Source organism: Panthera leo, chromosome A1, assembly GCF_018350215.1.
Source record: "Panthera leo isolate Ple1 chromosome A1, P.leo_Ple1_pat1.1, whole genome shotgun sequence".
Taxonomy (NCBI): Eukaryota; Metazoa; Chordata; class Mammalia; order Carnivora; family Felidae; genus Panthera; species Panthera leo.
Window position 1 is genome coordinate 180308868 of NC_056679.1, and position 22095 is coordinate 180330962.

General features: G+C 46.1%; 1 protein-coding gene across 2 annotated transcripts in view; it reads right to left on the minus strand.

Annotated features, from left to right (window-relative positions):
• WWC1 (WW and C2 domain containing 1) overlaps nt 1-22095 on the minus strand; it is a 155180-nt gene that overhangs the window by 80079 nt on the left and 53006 nt on the right. For both annotated transcript variants that reach the window (XM_042947325.1, XM_042947315.1), the window contains exon 2: nt 1474-1583. In XM_042947325.1, the coding sequence (XP_042803259.1) occupies nt 1474-1583 (110 nt within the window). The remainder of the gene's footprint in view (nt 1-1473; nt 1584-22095) is intronic.

Below are 22095 nucleotides of genomic sequence, written 5' to 3' on the forward strand. Positions count from 1 at the left end.
CTGTACACACTCAATTAGGCATATTTACTTCTCATTCTCTAGCATGCAATTGTGAGCGCTAATAAAAACCTCTGCTACCCCCAACAATGCAATTAATGTCATTAGCTGTCTCTCAGAAACTTGTCTACACTTTGGTGCCGACGAAGTCTGCTCATTCATCCATTTAGTCATGAGTTCATGCACGTATGCCCTTTCCTATTTAGCAAAGATCAAGTGCATACCTACTATGTGCCTTACCAAGCACAGGCCTGGGGCCGGCATGATGAATTAGACACTGCCCTGCTTTACAACAGGCAAATGGTTATACCACAGAGTAATGAGGGGCACGACAGAGGCATAGCCAGGTGCTACTGAACTTGGAGGAGAAAGCGAATCGGGGAGCACACTCGGCTCCCTAGCAGCAGTTCGAATCCCAGCTCTGCTGTGCTTTAGCCCTGAGTGTCAAGCAGTCAGTGATGACCTTTAAGTTGCATTTATAAGACAGGGATAATCATCCTAACACCCCTCAGGGGAGCCAGGAGGATTAAGTGAGAAGACGTCTATCAGGTGTCTATTCCAGCACATGGCACAGATTGTGTGGTCAGTAAACAGAGGCTACTAGGATCTCGTGCCCTATTCTCAGCCTTCAGGCCTGGCCAGGCACATCCCATTTCATTCCACTCACCTCTTTCCTGACAGGACAAAGGGAATCCTACACTTCAGAAGGCTGGAAGTAAGACAGGCATGGACACGTGGGGCAGTGAATTTCAGAGGACAGGACATAATCTTGGCCAAGAAGGTGTACAAAGGATGAAGCCCAAATACCCATTAAGTCTCCTTGGCTCAGGGACCATGACCTGGGTTCCTCCACCTGTTAGACAACACACTTGTCCCTTTCTCAACCTATTCTTACATCATTGCCTCAGAGATAAAGACACTAGGAATCTTTACTCTGGATCAGGATACTTGGATCATGTACATGAAGCAAAGGTCAGCTGACCACTATAATGAGCTAGAGACACCACAACTGATACCAATCCACTATGGACACACATGTATGCATGCTGCTAGGGACATGCCGGGGCTCTGGTCTGGTAATGACAATGACACATCTGCCTTACATGGAAAAAAATCTGTACACACAAAAATTGGTATATGTTAAAGAAAAGGATATCTGCATATACACACAAACATACAATCGGAACATTTCTGGAATGATACACAAGAAATTATTAGCAGTGGTTGCTTCTGTAAAATTAGGGAGATGGGTTGTGAGGGGAGAGTTTTAGATTCTATTTAAAATCCTTCTAAATGGTTATTTTGTACAAGCATATATTATCTATCTATATCTCCATCTCCATCTCACTCTATATAAAACAAAACACAATCTGGCTTCAAGAGCCTCTGCCGGCAGCTCTTCCAGACTTGGGGGGTGGGTGTGGAGGTAGAGGGATGGGGTGCAAGATGGGGAAGGGATGCTGGACAGGAACTTACTGGTGTTGTGGTCTATGAAGTAGTCTCCGACCTGTGGGTCATACGCCTCTTCCCATCCTAGTGGCAACTCATCACTAATGCAGTCGGCAAAGGTGAGTGGTTTGGTGTACCTGGCAAGGGAGAGGAGAAACACACTCCATCAGCCCACGGTCCCCAAAGCCCTGCAATTCACTGCTTCTCTCAGCCCCCCACTCCTCTGGATTGACCCAGCAGAGCCACAGACTTTGCACTGACCCCAACTCTGCTGTGCCCACGGCCCCCAGGAAGGTGAGTGCATGGCAGCAGCAGCAGGATTACGTCACCCAGGAGGGAAGCAGGGATTCGGCATTCCAGGCCCACCTCTGCCACTGATTTGGGAATGATGTGAGCACGCCAGCTTCCTTTTTTTGGGCCTCTGTTTCTGCATCTCTGGGCGGTGTGCAGAAAAAGGTTCGAAGGTCAAGTCTCGCTTCTGAACTGGGACTCCAGCCCTCACTGGCTTCTTCATCTGTGACTCACTCGCCCACCCCACCCCCAGTCTTCATCCTGGCTCTACCCTATGTCTGTTGTGCCCACTTGCCCTCTGGAAAGCTGGCTTACAGCAGCATCTAGAATGGCAGATGTTCCATCCTTATGAATTTGGCCAAAAGCAGTATTTATCTGCTTCTTGAGCCAGTTCCTAAATGCCTATACCCACCTCTGTCCTTCCCTAGATAACCCAGGCCAAACTGATCTTTTTGGTAATAACCACTCTCTAAGATCCCATTTTGGTGTTCAGTGGTGGTAATCACCCACTTGGTGGCTAAGCCAGACAGACAAATCATCCAACTAAATGAACTAAGGCCTGTCAAGGCTGGAAAACAGCACAAACCATCGTTTAAGCATTTCAGTCAGAGTGCAAGAAGCCACGAACCTAGATATACAGCCAATCAGCCTGAGTGGCCCCTCCAAAAAGCCCCTTTGGTTTCTCCTATTACTGCCTCTGCTTAAAACCCATACTCAGATGTTCTCTCTCTCCAGTCTGTTCCCAAGCCCTCAGAGTCCTGGAAGGCCACATGGCTCTGTTTCGTCACCCTTTGGATAGAGTGGCTAGCTTACACACAACAGGACAGGAAGAAAATAGACTGAAATAGGGTCCAGGATTTCTGATCAAGACCTTCCCTCCAAGCCTCAGAAAACTACCCTCTCTCCTGTACTGTGCAATCTCCTTTCCTATAACCACTCCAGCTCAGATTTAAAGCAAAATATATAGGGGAGGGGTGCCTGGGTGGCTCAGTTGGTTAAGCATCTCACCCCTGATCTCAGCTAGGTCATGATCTCACACTTCATGTGTTCAATCCCTGTGTCAGGCTCTGTTCTGACAGCACAGAGCCTGCCTGGGATTCTCTGTCTCCCTCTCTCTCTACTCCTCCTTCTCTGTCTCCCTCTACTCCTCCTTCTCTGTCTCCCTCTCTCTCTACTCCTCCCCTTGCCCTCTCAAAAATAAACATTTAAAATATATGTGTGTGTGTGTGTATAATTATATATATATATATATATATATATATATATATATACACACACACTATACTACTATACACACACACACACACACACACACACACACACACATACATACATATGTGGGAGAAAAGAAACACTGAAAGAGCCCCTGGTGGACAGAATGTGGTGTGCCCAACATGCCACTACATATCCAAGGTCAGGCAGGCTACGAAAAATACCTACCGAATAAATGGAGATTCCAAAAGCTTCTGTTAGTAATTTACTGCTGCATTGTGGGAGATGATGAGGGTGAGACTAGAGGTAAATATGATATGCGAAAGACTAAGCACCGTCAAATAAGGATTCAATAAGCATCACTTATATTGGCTGTGTGGGTTTGGCAACTTATTTAACTTCTCTGAACCTTAGTATTTGTATCTGAAAAGTGGGATAATAATAACTGTCCAGGTTAGGTTAACTAATGTCATGTTTTAAGAGCATTGAGCACAGATACTGGTGTGAATGAGTGCTCACAAAACATCAGTTATTGTTATCTCCATTTCCCAGAAGGGGAAACTGAGGCTAAGAAAGACTAAATAACATTCTCCAAGTCAATGATAAAACTGGGATTTCAAGCAAGGAAATGTGTCGCCAGAACTCCTGCTGTGTGTGAGCTCAAGGGTTCTTTTGAAAGTTGACATCTTCAGTGCATCTCCTGAGCCCCATGGAAAAATCACAAGCCACTGTCTCGGAGTCAAAGCAGGGAAAAATGGAGAAGACACACAGGTGATAGGGACTTCCCTCAGCAGACGATACTCCTCATTCAGGTACACCTGTGCCAGTCTGGATAGAAGTCTTGCAAAGCGGTCTTCAGCCCATGCCACCACCACCACCGCATGCCCTGCCCAGACTTCAGAAACAAAAGGCCACATCCCACAGTGCCACCCTCTCCTCAAACTTCACCAAGTGGTTCTCCCTTACAGACAATGAAGACCAGTGAACTCCAAGAGCCAAATCTCATCCAACAACATTTTATGCAGCAAATCTTTGAAAGAGCCTCTGAAGAAAAAGTCCACATACAGGCATACCTCTCCACGGAGAGTTACTCTCTTACTGAGCAAAGAAAAATCTGTGAGGGACCAGGAATGCTAGAGTCAGACCTCTTTTTCTGACTCATTCTTCTCTCTGCCCTCTGCCCTGAAAGCCTTGCCTGCCAGCCTGGCTGCAGAGATATGAATCTTACTATATATACCTTTTGCCACCCAGAAAACCAAGAAGATACGTCCCTTTCTGACAGTTCCCCTGGATCATCACCTTTCAAAATTCCTCCCTAGGGATTAATTAAATGCTTTCATCAATGGTGCATCTAAGCAACAGATTCCTGTGTCCCCCACAACTGGTGCTTGATAAATATTTGTGGAATGGGTGACTGTAATAATGAATATGTAGGAATGAAAAATAATGATGTATTGTTCTACATTTTGCTAATACGGAAGGATGCTCTCAATATATTTTGAGAACAACACTGTTGAAAGAGAAAATCGACAGGATACTACTATTGTATATTTTGCCTAAAAATTTGTGTGCAAGTGTGTGTGCATGTTGCATGCGTGTGTAGGAGAGAAACTGGGTGCTCACTTTGGCAGCACATATGGAAGAGAAACTAGAAAGATGTACATTAAAATGTTATCTTGGTACACAGATTTTAATGTAATTTCTTTTACTAATTTCTCTGTAATGTTCATATATCAGTGTAATTAAACTATTTAATAATGGCTAAATCTAAGCCTAGAAAGCAAGTTATATATGTCATGTTCTCTCTCTGGGTAGTAGGCACTATTGTTTCATTTTACGAATGAGAAAACATGCTCAATATCACACAGTTAGTAAACCACAGAGGTATAACCTGAAGCCCCACTACCTGATTCCCAAACCTGAGCTTTGCTCATAAAAATTAACAAGACCAAGAACAATCTGGAACACAAAGTAGGCTATGCCAGAGATACAGATGACGACTCTGGACCATCAGGGGCAAGTCTGAAGTAGGCAAAAGGCACTGGAGCTTTGGTATATTTGCACCTTCAGCCCCCTGTGCCTTGGTACGAAGATGTTCAACACATTGGATAATCCACAGCTGCTTAATGAAAAGACAATCAAATGTTTCAAAGTCATCCAAGTCATCAATACCAGTGATTCACTGAACTCTCTGTGAGGGTGAGGACTGGAGACGGGGCAGGTCTGCAACACCAAAATGCATCACTTTTCCAGAAAACCATATACTCGGCTGATCATTCTAGCCTTAGACACTGAGGAGTCAGAACTGAGATAAGTAAGCGCAAACATCAGTAATGTGACTGTCATAGAATATCCTACAGGAGGCGCTGAGAGGTGGACTTCTACTTGCCGCAAACACAGAAACTGTGCCCATCAGGGATAAAGAAGAGTGAGTCAAGAGGGCACCCAAAGACAGAAGAAGAGGGCATGTGGAGAAAGGCAGGCTCTGGTTTGATATTCAGGGTTCCCCCTCAAAGCAATCTTGGGGGAAAAGCCAGAGGGCTGATATCCTGGATCCCAGAGCTCTTCCATGGGAAAGAGAAAAGCTTCTATTGGGAGACTATGCAACTTACAAGAAATCTGGACAGCAACATTCTCTCTGGAACAAATGCCAAGAAGGAGATGAATTATTCAGTGTGCAGCAACGTGTCATTCAGAGAATCAGGATGAAGAGAAGTGTTTTTAGCTGCACAAAGATTTAAACACACACACACACGTATATGCACGTGCACACATTCACTCTTCCTGCCAGAGAGAAGAACGGTCTGTTTAAACCAGTTCCCCCTGGGAAACTGTGGGTGCTTCTCTGGCCTGCAATGTTTCCCCTTGGGCAAGTGCCAAGAATGTGAGCTGGGAAGAGATGTCTGCTTTCAGATGTGGCCCAGACTTGGGGGCTTGCCTGGAACTCCCTGCCCCCACCCTCTGATGAAGCGATTCACCCCATTTCAGCTTCAGGGCAGTCTCCAGCCTCCACGTCCTGGGCTACTGAAAACCCCAATCATGAAATCGAAATGCCCCAAACGCTGGAGGGGCAAGAGGGAAGAGGGCCAAGCAAAAACTAGTTCTGCCTCTTCTTAATTACAAATCTCTGAAGGAACACAAACATTCCTGAATGTTTCACAACAGGGCCTCCTGGAAAAGAGGCCCGGATGTGTCACCTTGGAGACAGGTAGGTTCTGCCAGGATCACCCTATGGGGAGCACACTACAGGGAGCACAAGGGAACACCTGTCCAGGAACACAGGCTCCTTGCCCTCCTCCAGCTTTGCGTCCCTTTCCTACGGTCTGTGGGAGAGGCTCCCAGATTGCCATGGCTGGCATTCGGTATTCAGGCGGTGCATCCCTTCTAAGCAGGCAGCTCAGAGAATGAACGGAAGACCTTTTGCCAAGTCTAACACTGGGTGGTGATTCTCTGGAGACTGAAGAACGCGTAGCATATCTTTCATGTTCTTAATGCTTCCCCAGCAATCTGAATGCTTCCCACAGTAACCTCATTATGGCCTTCCAGCAGGATGCTGGCCCCCAACTGGGCTCTCTCAGAGGGCCAGCTGGGCGGGATCACTTTCTAAAGGGCCCTCCAGATTCTAAGCCAAGAACTGTCCAAACTTTCAGCGGAACCTCTCCTCCCAGCTCAGGCAGGATGAGCCGGCAGGCTCCTCCGCCCCGGGTGTTTCACACGCATAGTTCCCATAGCTTAGATTGCACAACTGACTTCGCAGCCTCACCTCCAGGCTGCTGCAGAGCACAGCTGCCCCTTCACCTTTTGCACCTTGAAGGCTGGGGTGGGTAGGAAGAAAGTGCAATATTTGAAGTCCTCCTTCATTCCTTTAATTCAGTTCTGTTCAAACACCTTCATTCATACGTCTAACAAATCTGGGGAAGACAAAAACTAGCATCTCAGAGCTTGTTAGGAGAGCTGCGCACACAGAACAGCTGAACCTTCCTAAATGCCAAATGCAGAAGTGCACAAGACAGACAGGGACCTGTCCTTACATTCTAGTAGGAGACACACCCCAAACAGGAAGCAAGTCACCGAAATCATGTCAGAGATTCATGCTATTCAGAAAAATACAACAAGGGGGTGGGATCAAGGGTAATGGGGTGGGGGGTGGAAGAGAGGGAGTGTCAAGGGAAGCCTCTTACAGAAGATGATCTTGGAGTGGAGACCCGATGGTGGGAAGCAATGGGAAAGGCCAGTTGGGGCGGGACAATGTTGGCGAGTTTGAGGAGGAAAAAGGCCACATAACATATCTTCATGTTATAAGTGATGTGGTAGGGACACAAGGGTGAAGAGGACAGACTTTTAGGGCTATGGGGTCCCTGATAAGTGCCACCCCTGTGCCAAGTGGCAGAAGGTGATCTAGAGAAGCTCCCTGCCTCACCTTCTGCTTTCCTTCTCTCTCTCCTGTCCATCAGTCCTTCAAGCAACACATATTTATTGCACAGACACAGCAGCCTGGTCCCATGCCAGACACCATGAGGGCTCCAACACTTGCATAAGCCTCGTTTCTGCCTTCAGGAGAAGTGGGTCTGGCTAGGGAGCCAAGGCTTACCCTTAAAACAGGCAGTGACCCGTCCCCATGGCATTTGGTGATTGCATACGAAGTGGCTATGCTACCCGGGGCTGTGAACCACAGGCAATTAGAGGATGTAGGGATGGTTACTAAGCTGCTAGGTCAGCTGTTCAGACGTGAAAGGCCAAGGGTTTGGGAGACTGGAGAGACTGGGGAAACAGGGTGTCGTCAGGAAAGGCTGGAGGAGGCAGGAAGCACGAAGAAGGTGGTCGGCTTCACAGCTACTGTGGAGACAGGTCAGCTACTACCCACAAAGGCTCAGGAACTCATGCTAGTCTGAAAACTTTGCTCCACCTCTTCCACAATCATAGGCGTGCTACGTAACCTCTTTAGGAGGAGTTTCCTTCTCTGTGAAACTTAGAGTCCCAATCTCATAAGGGTGTGGTGGGGATCAAACGAGATAACCAATATGAAGTGCTTTGCACAGGGCCTGGAATGTAATAAGCCCTCAGTCACTGTGGGTTGTTAACGGGATCTGTTGAGAGGCTTTCTGCTCTGTGCATTGTGAGAATTGTGCGTCACCTTTCCTCTTAGGTGGTCAGATGTGTTAGTGATCCTCATCAGCATCATTCTTCATCCCAAGAGATAACCCATGGTGGCTAAAACTCCCAAGCTCTACAGTCAGCCACCTGTGTCCCCAAGCAGGCACTGTCACTTACTTTTTGTCCTTGGACATGAACCCTAACCTGCCTGAATTTGCTTCTTTGTCTGTATAGTGGGGATGTAGAGAATGATGACCTAATTAAGATGACCTGTGCGGACCCCATGGCATACAACCAACATTAGCTGGTATTATGAGTTAGGTTTTCTATCCCTATTTCCATGATGGGGAAACCGAGGCAAAATAATCGTCCAGGTTAATAGCCAATACACCCTGCACTGTACTCCACAGCCTCCTTTCCTGGAGGGGCTGGGACTACGTATACTCTCCCTTTTTGGATTAAACCACAGGAGTTAGGAGATGGCAGCTGGAGTGGGTTTGTCTCTCCCAATCTGCTCTCTGGAGGAGGTGTTTACACCAGGAACTCCCCAGCTCTCCTTCTCTTAAACAATTCCCTCCCTTCCTCCCTCCACTCTCAAAACACCTGTCTCAACATTCTGGTGTTTTTGCCCCCAGACCTCTTTGCTTCCCTACTTTGGTTGGGCTGGTTTATCCAGAAGCTTTCTTGGCCTAGTCCACTCCCATTCCTGGAATTTTTTTTATGGGGAAAAGATGAGGAAGGAGCAAAGCAGGAAGGAGGGTTCCAGACTGCTCTCCATGCACTCCTCTCCTCTTTAGGTTGCCCCCTTCCCATACACACCAGTGGCTCACCCCCCTGCTAAATATTGTCTTCACTTTGCCCCCACTGAGTTCTTGGGGCCAGTCTCCTTCCTCTACCTCCATCCCCAGGTCTCTAGGTCTAACCATTCCCCAATTCCCTCCAGCTCACTGACACAGTGATAAATCCATGCTGCTATCTCTCTGCATACCACTTGCTGGGATTTAAGATTATGGCCCTGAGAACCAGATGGTGCATTAGAGTAGGCATGGCCAACTGACTACTGGAAAGCCAAATTCAGCCTAGAGCCTGTAGTAGCTTGTTTTAGCAGTAGCTTGTAGCACTTTGTTTTAAAAGTGGAATTACCATGACTTTTGGGGGCAGCACTCTTACTGAACACCTTACCCTCTCTATAACATGTCACTCCAACTTGTGTCTTACCAAAAGGCAGCATAGAGTAATGGTTGAGAGTACAGGGCTCTGGAGCTAGACTCCTGGGTTTGAATCCAGGCTCTGCCATTTTCAAGCTGTATGACCTTGGGCAAGACACTTAAACTCTCTGCAGTCCAGCCTTCAAATGTGAAAAACAGGAAAAATAATAATGCATTTATTGAACACTATGTGCCAGGAACTCTTCTACGCACTTTATGTATATTAACTTACTTGGCCCTCATAACTACCCTTTTAGGAAGGTACCTTTCAGATCTACTTCACAGTGTTGAGAATTAAATGAGATAATGCATAAAACAGAAATTTGGAATACAGCGAATAAATGTGAGCAATTCATTATTATCTTCATTGCTGTCCAAAGGAGGCCTCTAATGCAGAGGTATTAATGAATGATAAAACTGAACAGGACATCTGGAATCTGACAAACCAACCCCCTTGTTTTACTAAGGATGATGCGAAAACTGAGGCACAGAGAGAAAAGACTTGTCCAGAGCCACCCAAGAATCCATTAGCAGAGCAGAGACTAAAACCTGGAATCAGTCCCAGGCCTGCATCACACTCATGACACCAAGAGATCAAGCCAACCTGGTGCTGAATTTGGCTCCATATGAAATGCAGTGAACTGAATACCCTGCAAGACATAATTACTGATAGTATTTTCTGGGCTAACTAACCCTGCAAAACTAAAAGGAGAATTACCACTGGGCAAGAACCCACTCATGGAGAGACAAGGCTGGGAGATGGACCCTTCGTTTTGCCCATTTCCTCATTAGAGGGCAACTTCCTGAAAGCCCAACACCACAACAGAACAGGGCACCTGCTTTATGTGTTTGTCCCTCACCCAGCTCCTCCCCAGCTTCATCCTCATTCCTGAATTGGAGCTAGGCTAAGACAGTTCTGTGCCCTATAGAAAGGGCCAGTTCTGTCCTTCTTAGCTGTGTAAATTCAGCCTATTCCTTCCCCAGCTCTGAGCCTCAGTTTCCCCATAGGTATAAAACGGTTAAGAAAGTCTGCCTTGCAGGGTTCTTGCAGAGGCTAAATGAATTAGTACATGAGAATGACTCAACACAGCACTTGGCATGTACTGTTGGGTAGGCTATGCAGAGCTCCTCCTTTCTGTAGTCAGGACCTTGAGGGCACTCACCCCCCAGCTTTACTCCTTCTGGTCCCATGAGCTAGATTTCTCCCATGAGCTAGGGGTCTCCCCAGGTGCTCCAGCTCTAAGAGCAGAGGCCATAGCCCACCCTTCCCTGGAATTTGACTATTCCTCTGTTCTGTGAGCTCTGACCCTCCCCCACCCATGCAGGCCAGAAGAGCTGGTCCTTCTAGAAGTAATTGGCTATGAAGGCTTCTCCGGGATCCTGCCTTGATCTGTGGCCCCTTCCATGACAGCACCACTTAGAGCATTGGAAGGGGAAAGACGAGATCTGAGTTTGAATCTTGATGCTGCCACCAGATTAGCCATGGAGGAAGAAGCCAGGCTTCCTACCCTTTCTGGGCTTCCCATCTGCAAAACAAGGGAGTTGTAATATGGTATCTTTAAGGCCCCCTTTGCAGTTTTAGCCTACGTAAATCTATTATTTGGCTGCCTGACCCAAAGGTCAAGAGCATTGTGTGGTTGCAGTGAAACAAGAATGAAAACATCTTTTGCTGAAATCCTGTTAAGTATGAGGCACTGGACCACATGCTCTATATAAAGTAAACCATTTCCTTTATCTTCACAACATTTCTGTGAGGCAGGTATTGCCACCTTTATTTAACCAACAAAGAAACCAATGCTGAATCATCACCATCACCACCACCACCACCACCATCATCATCATCAATGCTAAATTTTGTTGAGGGTTTACAAAGTACCAGGCACTATTCAGGCTCCCTTACATAGACTATATTTCAATGACTCTAAGCTGCACATTTAAAAATACATCTTAACATCTCCGAAATTGGGATGTGTCTTGCCACTGCTTACTGACATCTTCCACTGTCAGCCAGGCTGCAGTCCTGATGGAGGTGTTCCTGCCTGTGTACAGACATCAAAGACGTCATGGGCTTAGGATAAGATCCCAGAGAGGACAGTGGAGCACTTTTATCCCCTAGGAACCAAATGGTTGTGGGGAAGGGTTGAGAAGGCAGTGGCCAGACACGTTTAGCAACATTCCCCAAGCAGGAGTGCAAAGTAGGCTAACTCTACATGATTGCCTAGCTGGCTTCAGAGCTCAGCACCAAAGCCTTTGACTTCCTCTGTGGGTCGTTATAACAAGGCTGTACCACCAACACTTTGAGGGTAACAAGGAAGCTATTCAAAACACAGACACCAATAATCCTGAGTTAAAAAGTGACTCCAAAGAATTGGATTCATGAAACTAAAACAACACCGTATGCTAACTATACTGGAATTAAAATAAAATAAATAAATAAAAAAAAAAGAACTGGATTTAGAATAGGAAGATGTTTCAGGAACCCTGGATCTTTACTTTGTTTATCTAGTGGGGTTTTGTTTTTTTGTATGTATAAAAGTGACATGTGAGTTAAAAAAAAATCTAAGTTTGAAAGATTTATTTCAATAAGTATGAGATACGTGTTTTATGTAATTTTAAGACACTGGATTATAATTTAATTGGTAGCATTTTCCCTTTCTTAGTGGCACATGAAATAATGGTGCTTCTTAAAAAAATCAATGTTGGGGCGCCTGGGTGGCGCAGTCGGTTAAGCGTCCGACTTCAGCCAGGTCACGATCTCGCGGTCTGTGAGTTCGAGCCCCGCGTCGGGCTCTGGGCTGATGGCTCGGAGCCTGGAGCCTGTTTCCGATTCTGTGTCTCCCTCTCTCTCTACCCCTCCCCCGTTCATGCTCTGTCTCTCTCTGTCCCAAAAATAAATAAAAAACGTTGAAAAAAAAAAAAATTTAAAAAAAAAATAAAAAAAAAAATAAAAAAAAAAAAAAATCAATGTTGAGTTGATTTGTAATAACCCCAAGCTGGGAATAACCCAAATGTCCATTAATAGTTGAATGGATAGACAAATGGGTATCATATAATGGAATACTACTCAGTAATAAAAAGGAACAAACTGTTAATCCATGCAACAATGTATATGAATCTCAGAAACATTATGCTGGATATAAGTCAGGGAAACAGAGACTATACTATATAATTCCATTTATATAAAATTCTGGAAAATAAAACATAACCTATAGGGACAGAAAGCAGATCTGAGTTTGCCTGGGGATCCAGGTGGAGAGAGAGAGGGGTTACAAAGCGGCACAAAGATGGAAATGTTTGTTATATTGATTATGAAGATGGGTTCACAGATGTACATATGTATGTCAAAACTCATCAAATTGCCTCTTTAAATGCATACCATTTAGTGTTTCAATAATTAATTTCTCAATAAAATTGTAACGAAAAAAGGAAAGAAAAACCCCATATTCAATGCAATAGAATAATAACTTAATTTAAGATAATCTTATAAGAACTATTATCAGGTCCATTTTACAGATGTGGAAACTGAGGCAGAGAGCAGTGAGCTGATACACCCAGGAACACTCAGGTAGTTGAGACGTAAATCCAACTGGCCTCAATTCTCAGGTCTGCCACTGAGTGACTGCAGCCATGGCCTTTCCCCACCCTGGGCCACTATTTCCCCATCCCTACCATGAAAAGATGACACAGTGATTGCTAAGGGGCTTTTCAGTACTGAGTTTCCAAGACTGCCCTAAGTACTTGTCCACGGTCACACAGCCACAAAGAAGGAGATTCTCCTAGGCACCCAGATTTCCTGACTCCTCCCCCAGTTTCTGGTGTCTATATTCACTCATTCTATGAGCACCCCTCCTGACATCTCCTTATTATATACAGCAGTATATATTATTATATACAGCAGTAGTTCTCAACCTTGAGTTGTATCAGAATCCTCTAGAGGGCTTGGTAACCCACAGATGGTTGCAACCCCCCTCCACCCAGGTTCTGATTCAATAGGTTTCTGATTCTGGGCAGGGCTGAGAATTTGCATTTGCTACAAGCTCCCAGGTAATGCTGATATTTCTGGTCCTGGTACCATACTAGGACCCACCAGTGGGTCCTAAGCCTCCTTTGCCTATAGCCTCCTCTACCTCATAACTGCAGGGACTTTATTTTTTTTAAAGTTTATTTATTTTGAGAGGGGGGAGGGCAGAGAGAAAGAGGGTCCCAAGCAGGCTCCACAATCAGCACAGAGCTGCACGTGGAGCCCGACGTGAGGCTTAAACCCATGTACTGAGAGATCATGACCTGAGCAGAAATCAGAAGTTGGAAGCCTAACCGAATGAACCACCCAGGTGCCCCATAACTGCAGGGGCTTTAAAGAATGGTATCCAACCTTGTGTTCAAGAAATGCCTCGGGGCGCCTGGGTGGCTTGTCGGTTAAGCGTCTGACTTCAGCTCAGGTCATGATCTCACGGTCCGTGAGTTCGAGCCCCGCGTCGGGCTCTGTGCTGACAGCTCAGAGCCTGGAGCCTGTTTCAGATTCTGTGTCTCCCTCTCTCTCTGACCCTCCCCTGTTCATGCTCTGTCTCTCTCTGTCTCAAAAATAAATAAAAACGTTAAAAAAATAAAAAAAAATATTAAAAAAAAAAAAAAAAAAAAGAAATGCCTCTCCTTCTCCATGAAAGCTTTCTGCCTCCCGCCCCACTCTGCAGAGCCTGGTCACGGTCACCCAGCCTCTCCCAGAGCACAGCCATGTAGGCAGACTGTATCAGCCCTTTGCCAGTGTTTGCTGAGTTCCTGTCCCACACAGTATCTTGCCTGAGGTCCCACAGCCAGTGAGCATAGAGACAGCATTTGGATCTGATCCAGGAACTCAGGTTCTCAACTACTGGGCTGGTCTATTTATAGTAGGCCCTCAGTGAGCATCATTTTCTTTCCTATTTATTTCACATTAAATGCCTCTTTTCACTTTTCATCCCTTTGCAGATGGAAGGCCAAGCAGGGCTGGGGGCTGGGGTGGGGGCAGCTGGAGTACCTGGTCTGCCAGCTTTACAGGACCTTGTTCTACAGGTGCAGGACTAGACCACAGAGTCCACTGGCCCTATCTCTGCAACCATCAAGGGTCTTCTGGGCACCCTTTGTGTCTTCAGATTGACACCTGCCATCTCATGCTATAGCCCACACAACTTCTATCAGCCTGGGCCCTTCAAACTCTGTATCTCGCTATCTCTTGCTGCCCCTGTATGCATATATCAGGGGCTCCAAAAACCTGGCTTCCAACCACCCCTCTTCTCCAAGGCTTTCCACCAGGACCACTGAAAGAAGGCTTTTCAAAGCTGAACCATGTATTTGACACTAGAGGTGACCTGCCAAAGCCCTGGGGGGACATGACTCTGCCCCCCACACCCCCCAACACTATCCTATGGGCAGCAGGGCCAGGGAAGTTTCCTGGGTTGCCCACCTAGGCAGTTAGGACCTTCCTGATATCTCTCCTAGATATTGCAGCTGGCTGCTCTAGGAAAGCACAAGCCAGCATGGCCTGGCTGTGTCTGAGAATCTGAAAAGCTGCAGACACCCAAGTGTCTGCTGACTGCATCACAGTGAGCAGACTGATCTAGCCCAGAAGCTCACCTTGTCTGTCCATCTAACTGCCACTTCCTTATTTTCCAAGATCACAGAGGACTACAGTAACTGACTACAAAGGAGCCTTGCACAGGAGTTGAAAAGAAAATGGTTTCACCTCTAAGAAATAGGACTTTCTTTAAGGGTTTATTTTCCTCCCATCGTTTCTTTTTTAAAGAAGAAAATAAATAGAATGTTGTTCCCTGAAGGAAAGCCCTACCTAACAAGTGAACGTTCAACACCAAAGTGTTCTGAGCTGAAGACAGCTGAATTAAAGTCAGCAGCGAAACAAATAAGCAATTAAAACAGCTATTTCAGGAAGCCCTGGAAAGCAGCAGATACAATATGAATTATTCATTCATACTGCCAGGATGACTTCTGGGCATTGTCTTCTGTGCTCTGTTCTCTTGCTCTTGTTCATTCAGCCATTCAAGCACAGAGAGGGGACACAATACCCCGGCCCTGGGACACGGGTGCCCGAGCACACGCACACGCACACATACACCCCACAAGGAGGCCAGGTGGCCACTCCAGATGGTGAGCCACACTGAAAAGAAACCCACAAGTTGGCAGCCGCCTTCAGCTCCAGTGCCAGGGGAGAATGTATGAATATCCAACTGGCCCAAGAGGATTGTGGGGAGAGGAAGAGAGAGGGAGAGAGGTGTCACAAAAGATCACCTGCGCAGTGCAAGAGACTATATACAGTGTTCCTAATATTCCACAAGCTTCCCAACTGCTCTGAGATTGATCTGGAGGCTTTAAAGGCAATGGGTGGGATCTGGGATATCAGCTGATCCCCACCCTGAGCCCGCCTAGGGTCTGGATATCAAAGGGTGCATCCAGCTGGCCTGGAAGGGCTCCATCTGGACTCTGAAGTCATCAGTCCTCACTGCCTGCCTATAGGAGTAGCTCTGCTATGTATCTTCTCTCCATCAAGGTGATGGTGATCAAGTCCTTTTCGTCCTTGGGCCTCTGTTTTGCCATCAATGAAACAAGGGGAATGGACTCAACCAAACCCTTCCAGATGTGGCATTTCATGGTGCCATTTTGTCATGAAAATCTAATATCTGAAGGTCAATGCTCCTCTGTAAGGACCAAGCGTCAAAACCTTCAGAGAGTAATAACGCTAGCGCAGGCTCAGTCCCTTATGTGTACAACATGGCATTAAACTCTCAACAGCAAGCCGTTTAAGTGGCTCATACGAGCCCTGGCATAAATGAGAGGAGCCTTAGAGAACAACATTAAGTTGCCCAAGGCTGCTCAGCTATAAGAGGCAGCTTGAGGACTTGAATTTAGATCTTAATTCAAAAAATGAGTGGAGATCTCTGACTTACACTATTGGGGGGCCAGAAGAGGGAATTAATTTAAAACTATCCCCTATAGGTTTACAGGGCTCTGTTGCTGACAGCTCAGAGCCTGGAGCCTGCTTCAGATTCTGTCTCCCTCTCTCTCTGCCTCGCCTGCTCGCATTGTCTCTCTCTTTCTCTCTCAAAAATAAAGACACATTAACAAAATTAAAAAAAAAGCAGGGGGCACCTGGGTAGCTCAGTCAGTTAGGCCTCCGACTTTGGTTCAGGCCATGATCTCGTAGTTCGTGAGTTCGAGCTCTGTGCCAGGCTCTGTGCTGACAGCTCAGAGCCTGGAGCCTGCTTCAGGTTCTGTCTCTCTCTCTCTCTCTGCCCCTCCCTCACGCTCTCTCTCTCTCTCTCTCTCTCTCTCAAAAATAAATAATCATTAAAAAAAAAAAAAAAACTATCCACTATAGGTTTAAACAATAAAGCCTGGTAAGAAGGGGGGTTAAAAAAAGAAGGAAAACTGGTAAGAAGAGAAAATAAAGGCTATCTTTACCCCCAGCTACAAACTGGAAATTAGGAATTTTATTGGGAAAACCACAGGTGAGGGTGTGAAAGACAAGGAGGAAAAGAACTGTGTATTAGGTAAACTAAAAGAGACGTTCATCTTGGAGCCCTGGAAGCAGAAGTCAAGGCTGATGACCGATAAAACAGGGGTCAGAGAAGCACCTGATTCCTCAAAGACAAGGGGCCTCACTTGTCTCGCTGTTTTCAACCTACTCAGGTGCAACGTTTTATACACAAAGATGTTTAATGCAGCACTGTTTGTCATACAAAAAGATGGACACAGCCTCAAAATTGATAGGGAATGAATGGTGGGTAATAACCATTCAATGCAACTGTTTGAAAAGTTTCTCATGAAACATTTTGGATGATACAGGAAAGAATGCTTATATTACAGAATTTAAGAAGGAATAAAAAAGCAGAATACAAAACTGTGCAGGAAGAGGTGCCTGGGTAGCTCATTTGGTTAAGCATCTGACTTTGGCTCAAGTCATGATCTCACGGTTTGTGAGCCCTGCATCAGGCTCTGTGTTGATGGCTCAGAGCCTGGAGCCTGCTTCAGATTCTGTGTCTCTTTCTCTTTGCCCCTCCCCTGCTCATGCTCTGTCTCTCTCTCTCTCTTTCTCAAAAATAAAATAAAAATATTAAAAAAAAAAAAAAGAAAGAAATTGTGTACACAGCGTAATTTTACCTGCCTGCAAGAAAAAGGAAAAATGACTACAAGGAAAAATGCCAAAGTGTTGACCATGTTCACCTTTCAGTGGTGGGGTAATGTTCAGAGATTTTTTCTTCCTGCTGTTTTTATAACCAGAAAAAAGACAGAAGAAACACTAAAAATACCAAGTATATCTTCCTACTCCATTTCAGTTCTTCTATTTAGAACCTCTTACTACCCCTTCATAAAAAAAAAGTCATTTCAAAATGAACCCTAATTTTCTTAGAGAAAAATTCAAAGTATAGAAATGTATTAAAACATTGAAAGAAAACAAGCAGAAACACTAGTTACATGATCCTTGCTGAGGAGTGGAGCCAGGAAGCACAGTGGAGGCCAGTGGGACTCCCAGCGCGGCCCTGGGCCGGTTGCCAGCAGAGGAATACACTCAGCCCTCCTGGGTCTCCTCCCCAAAGCCTGCAGACCCCCAAAGGGATCAGCCTGGGAGGCTGTCTAGGGGCTGAGGTGAAAGGGCCTGGAGAGACTTGATAATTATTTCTAGATCCTCCTCCCAAAGGCATGTGGGTAGAAGAACATAGAAGAAAACCAAACCACTGTCAATCACCCCAAATTATAACCAGTTAGGTTTTGCTGGAGGAGTGCCAGAGGAGGGTAATAAATAGGGGGCAGCCTGGAATAGTCTGTGTCAAACTGAAAGTTGATGGAGATCAGATCATCCTGTCAGAACACAAACTGGTAAAACCATAGTTTGAATACTTGGCCATAGGAGCTATTAAAACAACTCTCACCCACTCCCCCAAACTCCTCTGTCTTGACAAGCTTCTGGCTCAGAAAAATGGCAGCTTCCTGCTGCTTCTGGTGAGGACACATGGCTCCAAGACCGCTCAATGCATACTCCATGCTATTTCCGATGCTCCATGCCTTTGTCTTTGCTATTCCTTCTGCCTAGAACGTCTTTTCCTGGGCATCTGTTTATCTAAAGCAGGGGTTGAAGAGTTATTATTATTATTATTATTATTATTATTATTATTATTTACCATATGTCCTTTCATTGTTTATGTGTCTGTCACCTCCATGAGTTTTAAGAGGGCCTGAGCTGTGTCTTATCAATCATGGCAACCTCAGCATCTTACATGAGTGGGCACCAAGCAAATGTTCACTGAATGAATAAATGAACTCATTAAAGAACAAATGAAGAAGGAAATATTTCACTGGAATTCCCAGCAGGGTTCACAGAGAGGCCTTCTACCTTCCAAGTTTTGCTTGTCCTAACAAAGGGAAATGAAGAAATACTTCAGGGTCCCCAGAGTTCTTCCGCATGCCTGACCTTATTTGAGTCTCAAAAAACTATCAGGACAACAGCATTTTTACCATCATCATCACTTCCCCATTTTACAGATGAGCAAACCAGACACTCTGAGACTTTCCTAAACTGACAGGGCTCCTGGGTTTGTACCAAGATTAGACACAGGCCACCTGAGCCCTGGCCCACTGCTTGTTCCCTTCCACCACGAACTCTCTCAATGGGTTTCCTTCCTCATTCCCAGCTCGCAACTAGAGAAATGTGGCAACAGTCCATTCTCCTTCCCCTGGGAGCGCACATCACAGTGGGTAGTGACAGAGGCCTTGGGCCCCTACTCTCATTTCACTCATTAGAAAAATCATCAGCGTGTAGTAGTGGATCTCCTTCTGGCACAGGCATTCTGCAGCCCTTGGATAGTCTGCTCATAGGCCTGGGGGAAGGAGCTGACACTGGAGAGTGGGAAGGATCCTTGTGGATTGTCTATGAGCTTCAGTTATTGGTGAGCCACTGGTCCACCACTACAGAAGATCCCCAGACCAGAGTAGGGCATGGGCTAGGGCCTCTCCCAGCCCAGCTGACACGGAGAGCCCTTGCCTGACACTGAGGTACTACTGCTTCTTTTCCATGGACATCAACACAGAGGAGACTGGAGCCTACCTTACTTAGGTCAGGGGAGCAGGCAAGGTCTTTGGGACCACAGAGAGCTGGCTTCCCAGCTATGATGGCTTGTGCCACGCTCTTCCCCTCTGTGGCCTCATACAGCATGCCCCCAGCACAGAACAGGGCTCAACAAGCATGAGTTCCTTTGCTTCCTTCTACTTTCCCAGGACTTCCCATCTCTGTATTTGCTTGTTGACATGTGGACTGTCTGTCTTTGCCACATAAACAGAGCTGACAGGCCTAGCTTGCTACTGTCTTACTATAATGGAGCACAGAGATAGTTGATGTTCTCTACTATCTACTGAATGAATGAAACATAGGACTTGTGAGCATTCCTTCCTTTTCAAAGGGAAAGGTTTTGAGTTTGTGGGGGCTTTTTTTGAGGGGTCTTCTCCCCCCTTTCTCTCTCTCCCAAGGTAAAGTCACTGAGCGCAACACTTACAAAGCCAGCTCCAGACTCCTGCAAAGAGTCCCAGGGGCACAAAGCACACAGCCCACTCCAAGGCCTATAATAGGTTCACCTTGAACTCAATGCCCTCCACAAAGTCCAAGGCGAACTGAAAACCCCCTGAAGAACAGGCCCTGAGAAACCTCCTTGCAAAGACTGAACTGACAGACCCAAAACAGGTCCATCAAGGAGAAACTCGCCGATGGAGTAGACTCCGTGGGCATCCAGTAACCTCTCTCTCCAGGCTGGCAAAAGTCAGACCCTGGAACTGGGTCCATGGTGAACACCCAGGCATCCTGTGAACTTCAGGAATAATTATTTATTCTTGTACACAGGGCACTGCTAGTGCCAGGCACACCCCAGGTTCCCCAAAAATGTAGAATGTGGAAAAGAAAGGATGATTTTTTAGTAAGCTAAAATGTACTTCAGAAATTTATCCAAATACTTGAAATTTTGCTTTTCCCTAAAGAACAGGAAAACCAATGAGAAAGCATTCAATAATGAACCCCTATCTGCTCAAGTGCATCAATACTGAAAAACAAAAGATGAGAACACATTCATTTTTTGAAAGAGCCTAAGCTAACGAACAAATAACTTTTACACAGCTTTTATGCACCTGGCACCAAATACTATATATGAGCTTAAAATCAGCTAGAAATAAACACATATTCATTCACACATGATAATATATATGGAGGAATGAAAACAATGAAGACATTGTTCAAAACGAAACTTTCGTGAAATGTGCCACAGGATTCACAAAAAGGAGAGATTCGTGCATGGGGGAGTATTCCCAGGAGGCTCCAGAAAGGAGGCAGGAAGCCTAAGGGCAGTGATTGTTCAACCAAATAAATAATGTCGTATGTCTCCTACCTTCACAACCATGCCCTGTGCAGCAGAGGAAACTAAGGCCTTGAGAGGGGCTGTGGCTGGCCCAATGGTACACGGCTATAAATCAACAGCTGGCAAGACCTCAGTTCAGAGGCAAAGGCAGTCCAGCCTCCTTGGGGGCTTAGGGAGGGGAAGGGCGCCAACCCTCATTCTTTGGGGTGGGAGACGAGAAGGCTCAGCAAGGTCAAAGCTGGTGGATGCCAGGAGCAGGGCTGTCATTAAGTTTGCACATTAGTAGCTTCTTGTCTCTTTACTTAAGAACTTTACATGCAAAGGGCAAGAACTGCCTCAGGGTCTGGAAGAACAGCGTGGCACTGGAAGAAAATTCTGGAAGGAAGAGCCAGGCTGGTCACGGTGGTGTAGCTCCAAGGAAGCTGGGGGTGGGGGGAGGTGAGGGGAGAGGTCGGAGTGGCCTTTCCTTAGGGAAGGCAGGAGGAGGAGGTGAGTAGACCTGCCAGTGTGAGTCTGAGAGACCCAGGGGAGGGTTTCCAAGTGGGAGAGAAGGCTGCTAGTGAGGTAAAAGGAACGGGTGGGCTTTGTAGCACACAGGTCTGGGTTCAAATTGGAGTTCAGCCATGCACCAGCTGAGTAACTTCGATTTATTAGTGATCATGACCGTGATAGTTCTCATTTACAGAGCATTACTGTGTGGCAAGCACCAACATAAGAGTTACACACACCAACTCAATTTAATCCTCACAGCAATCCTGTGGGAAGATTCTACTTTGTCTAATTAAGGATTGTTATCCGCATTTTAGATGGAAATTGAGGCCTGGAAAAGGTAAGCCAGTTGCTCGAGGCCTCACAACTGGAAAGTGGTAGAGCTGGGGTCTGAACCCCCCGCAAGCAGTTTCTGTGCTCTTAACCACCACACACCATGCCATTAGTAAAACAGGGAAGTTTTAAAACCAAGTTTAAAACATACCAAGTGATTTTCACAATCAGAAAAATGAAGAACGGAAGGCCCCGGCACCAAGTTGGAATTCAATGAATGGTAAGGGAACAATCAAGGGACAAACCCAAAGCACAGCTGAGGTCACTCAGGCACAGGAAGTGGCTGTCAAGGGGACACTGTGTGGTTCTTGCTTCGTCAATGTTATCTGATCACCTGGCAGAGAGGTCCCATTCTTCAGACGACAAAACTAAGGCTCAGGGAGGTTAACTTGCTTAAAGTCAGAGTTGGGAAGCAGTGGGGATAAGAAGCCAAGAATGTCTCAATTACTGCGTATACTCAGTAAGTGTGTATGCAACATATATTCAAGTTGTAGTCGTTGATGTTTATTGAGCTCTTACCCCATGCCTGGTTTTGTGCTCAGCACTCTGTGTGCCCGGTCTCATTCTACACACCCAACCATCCTCGAGGTGGGTACTCAGATTAGTGCCAGTTAACTGGATAGAGGGTCCTAAGGCTG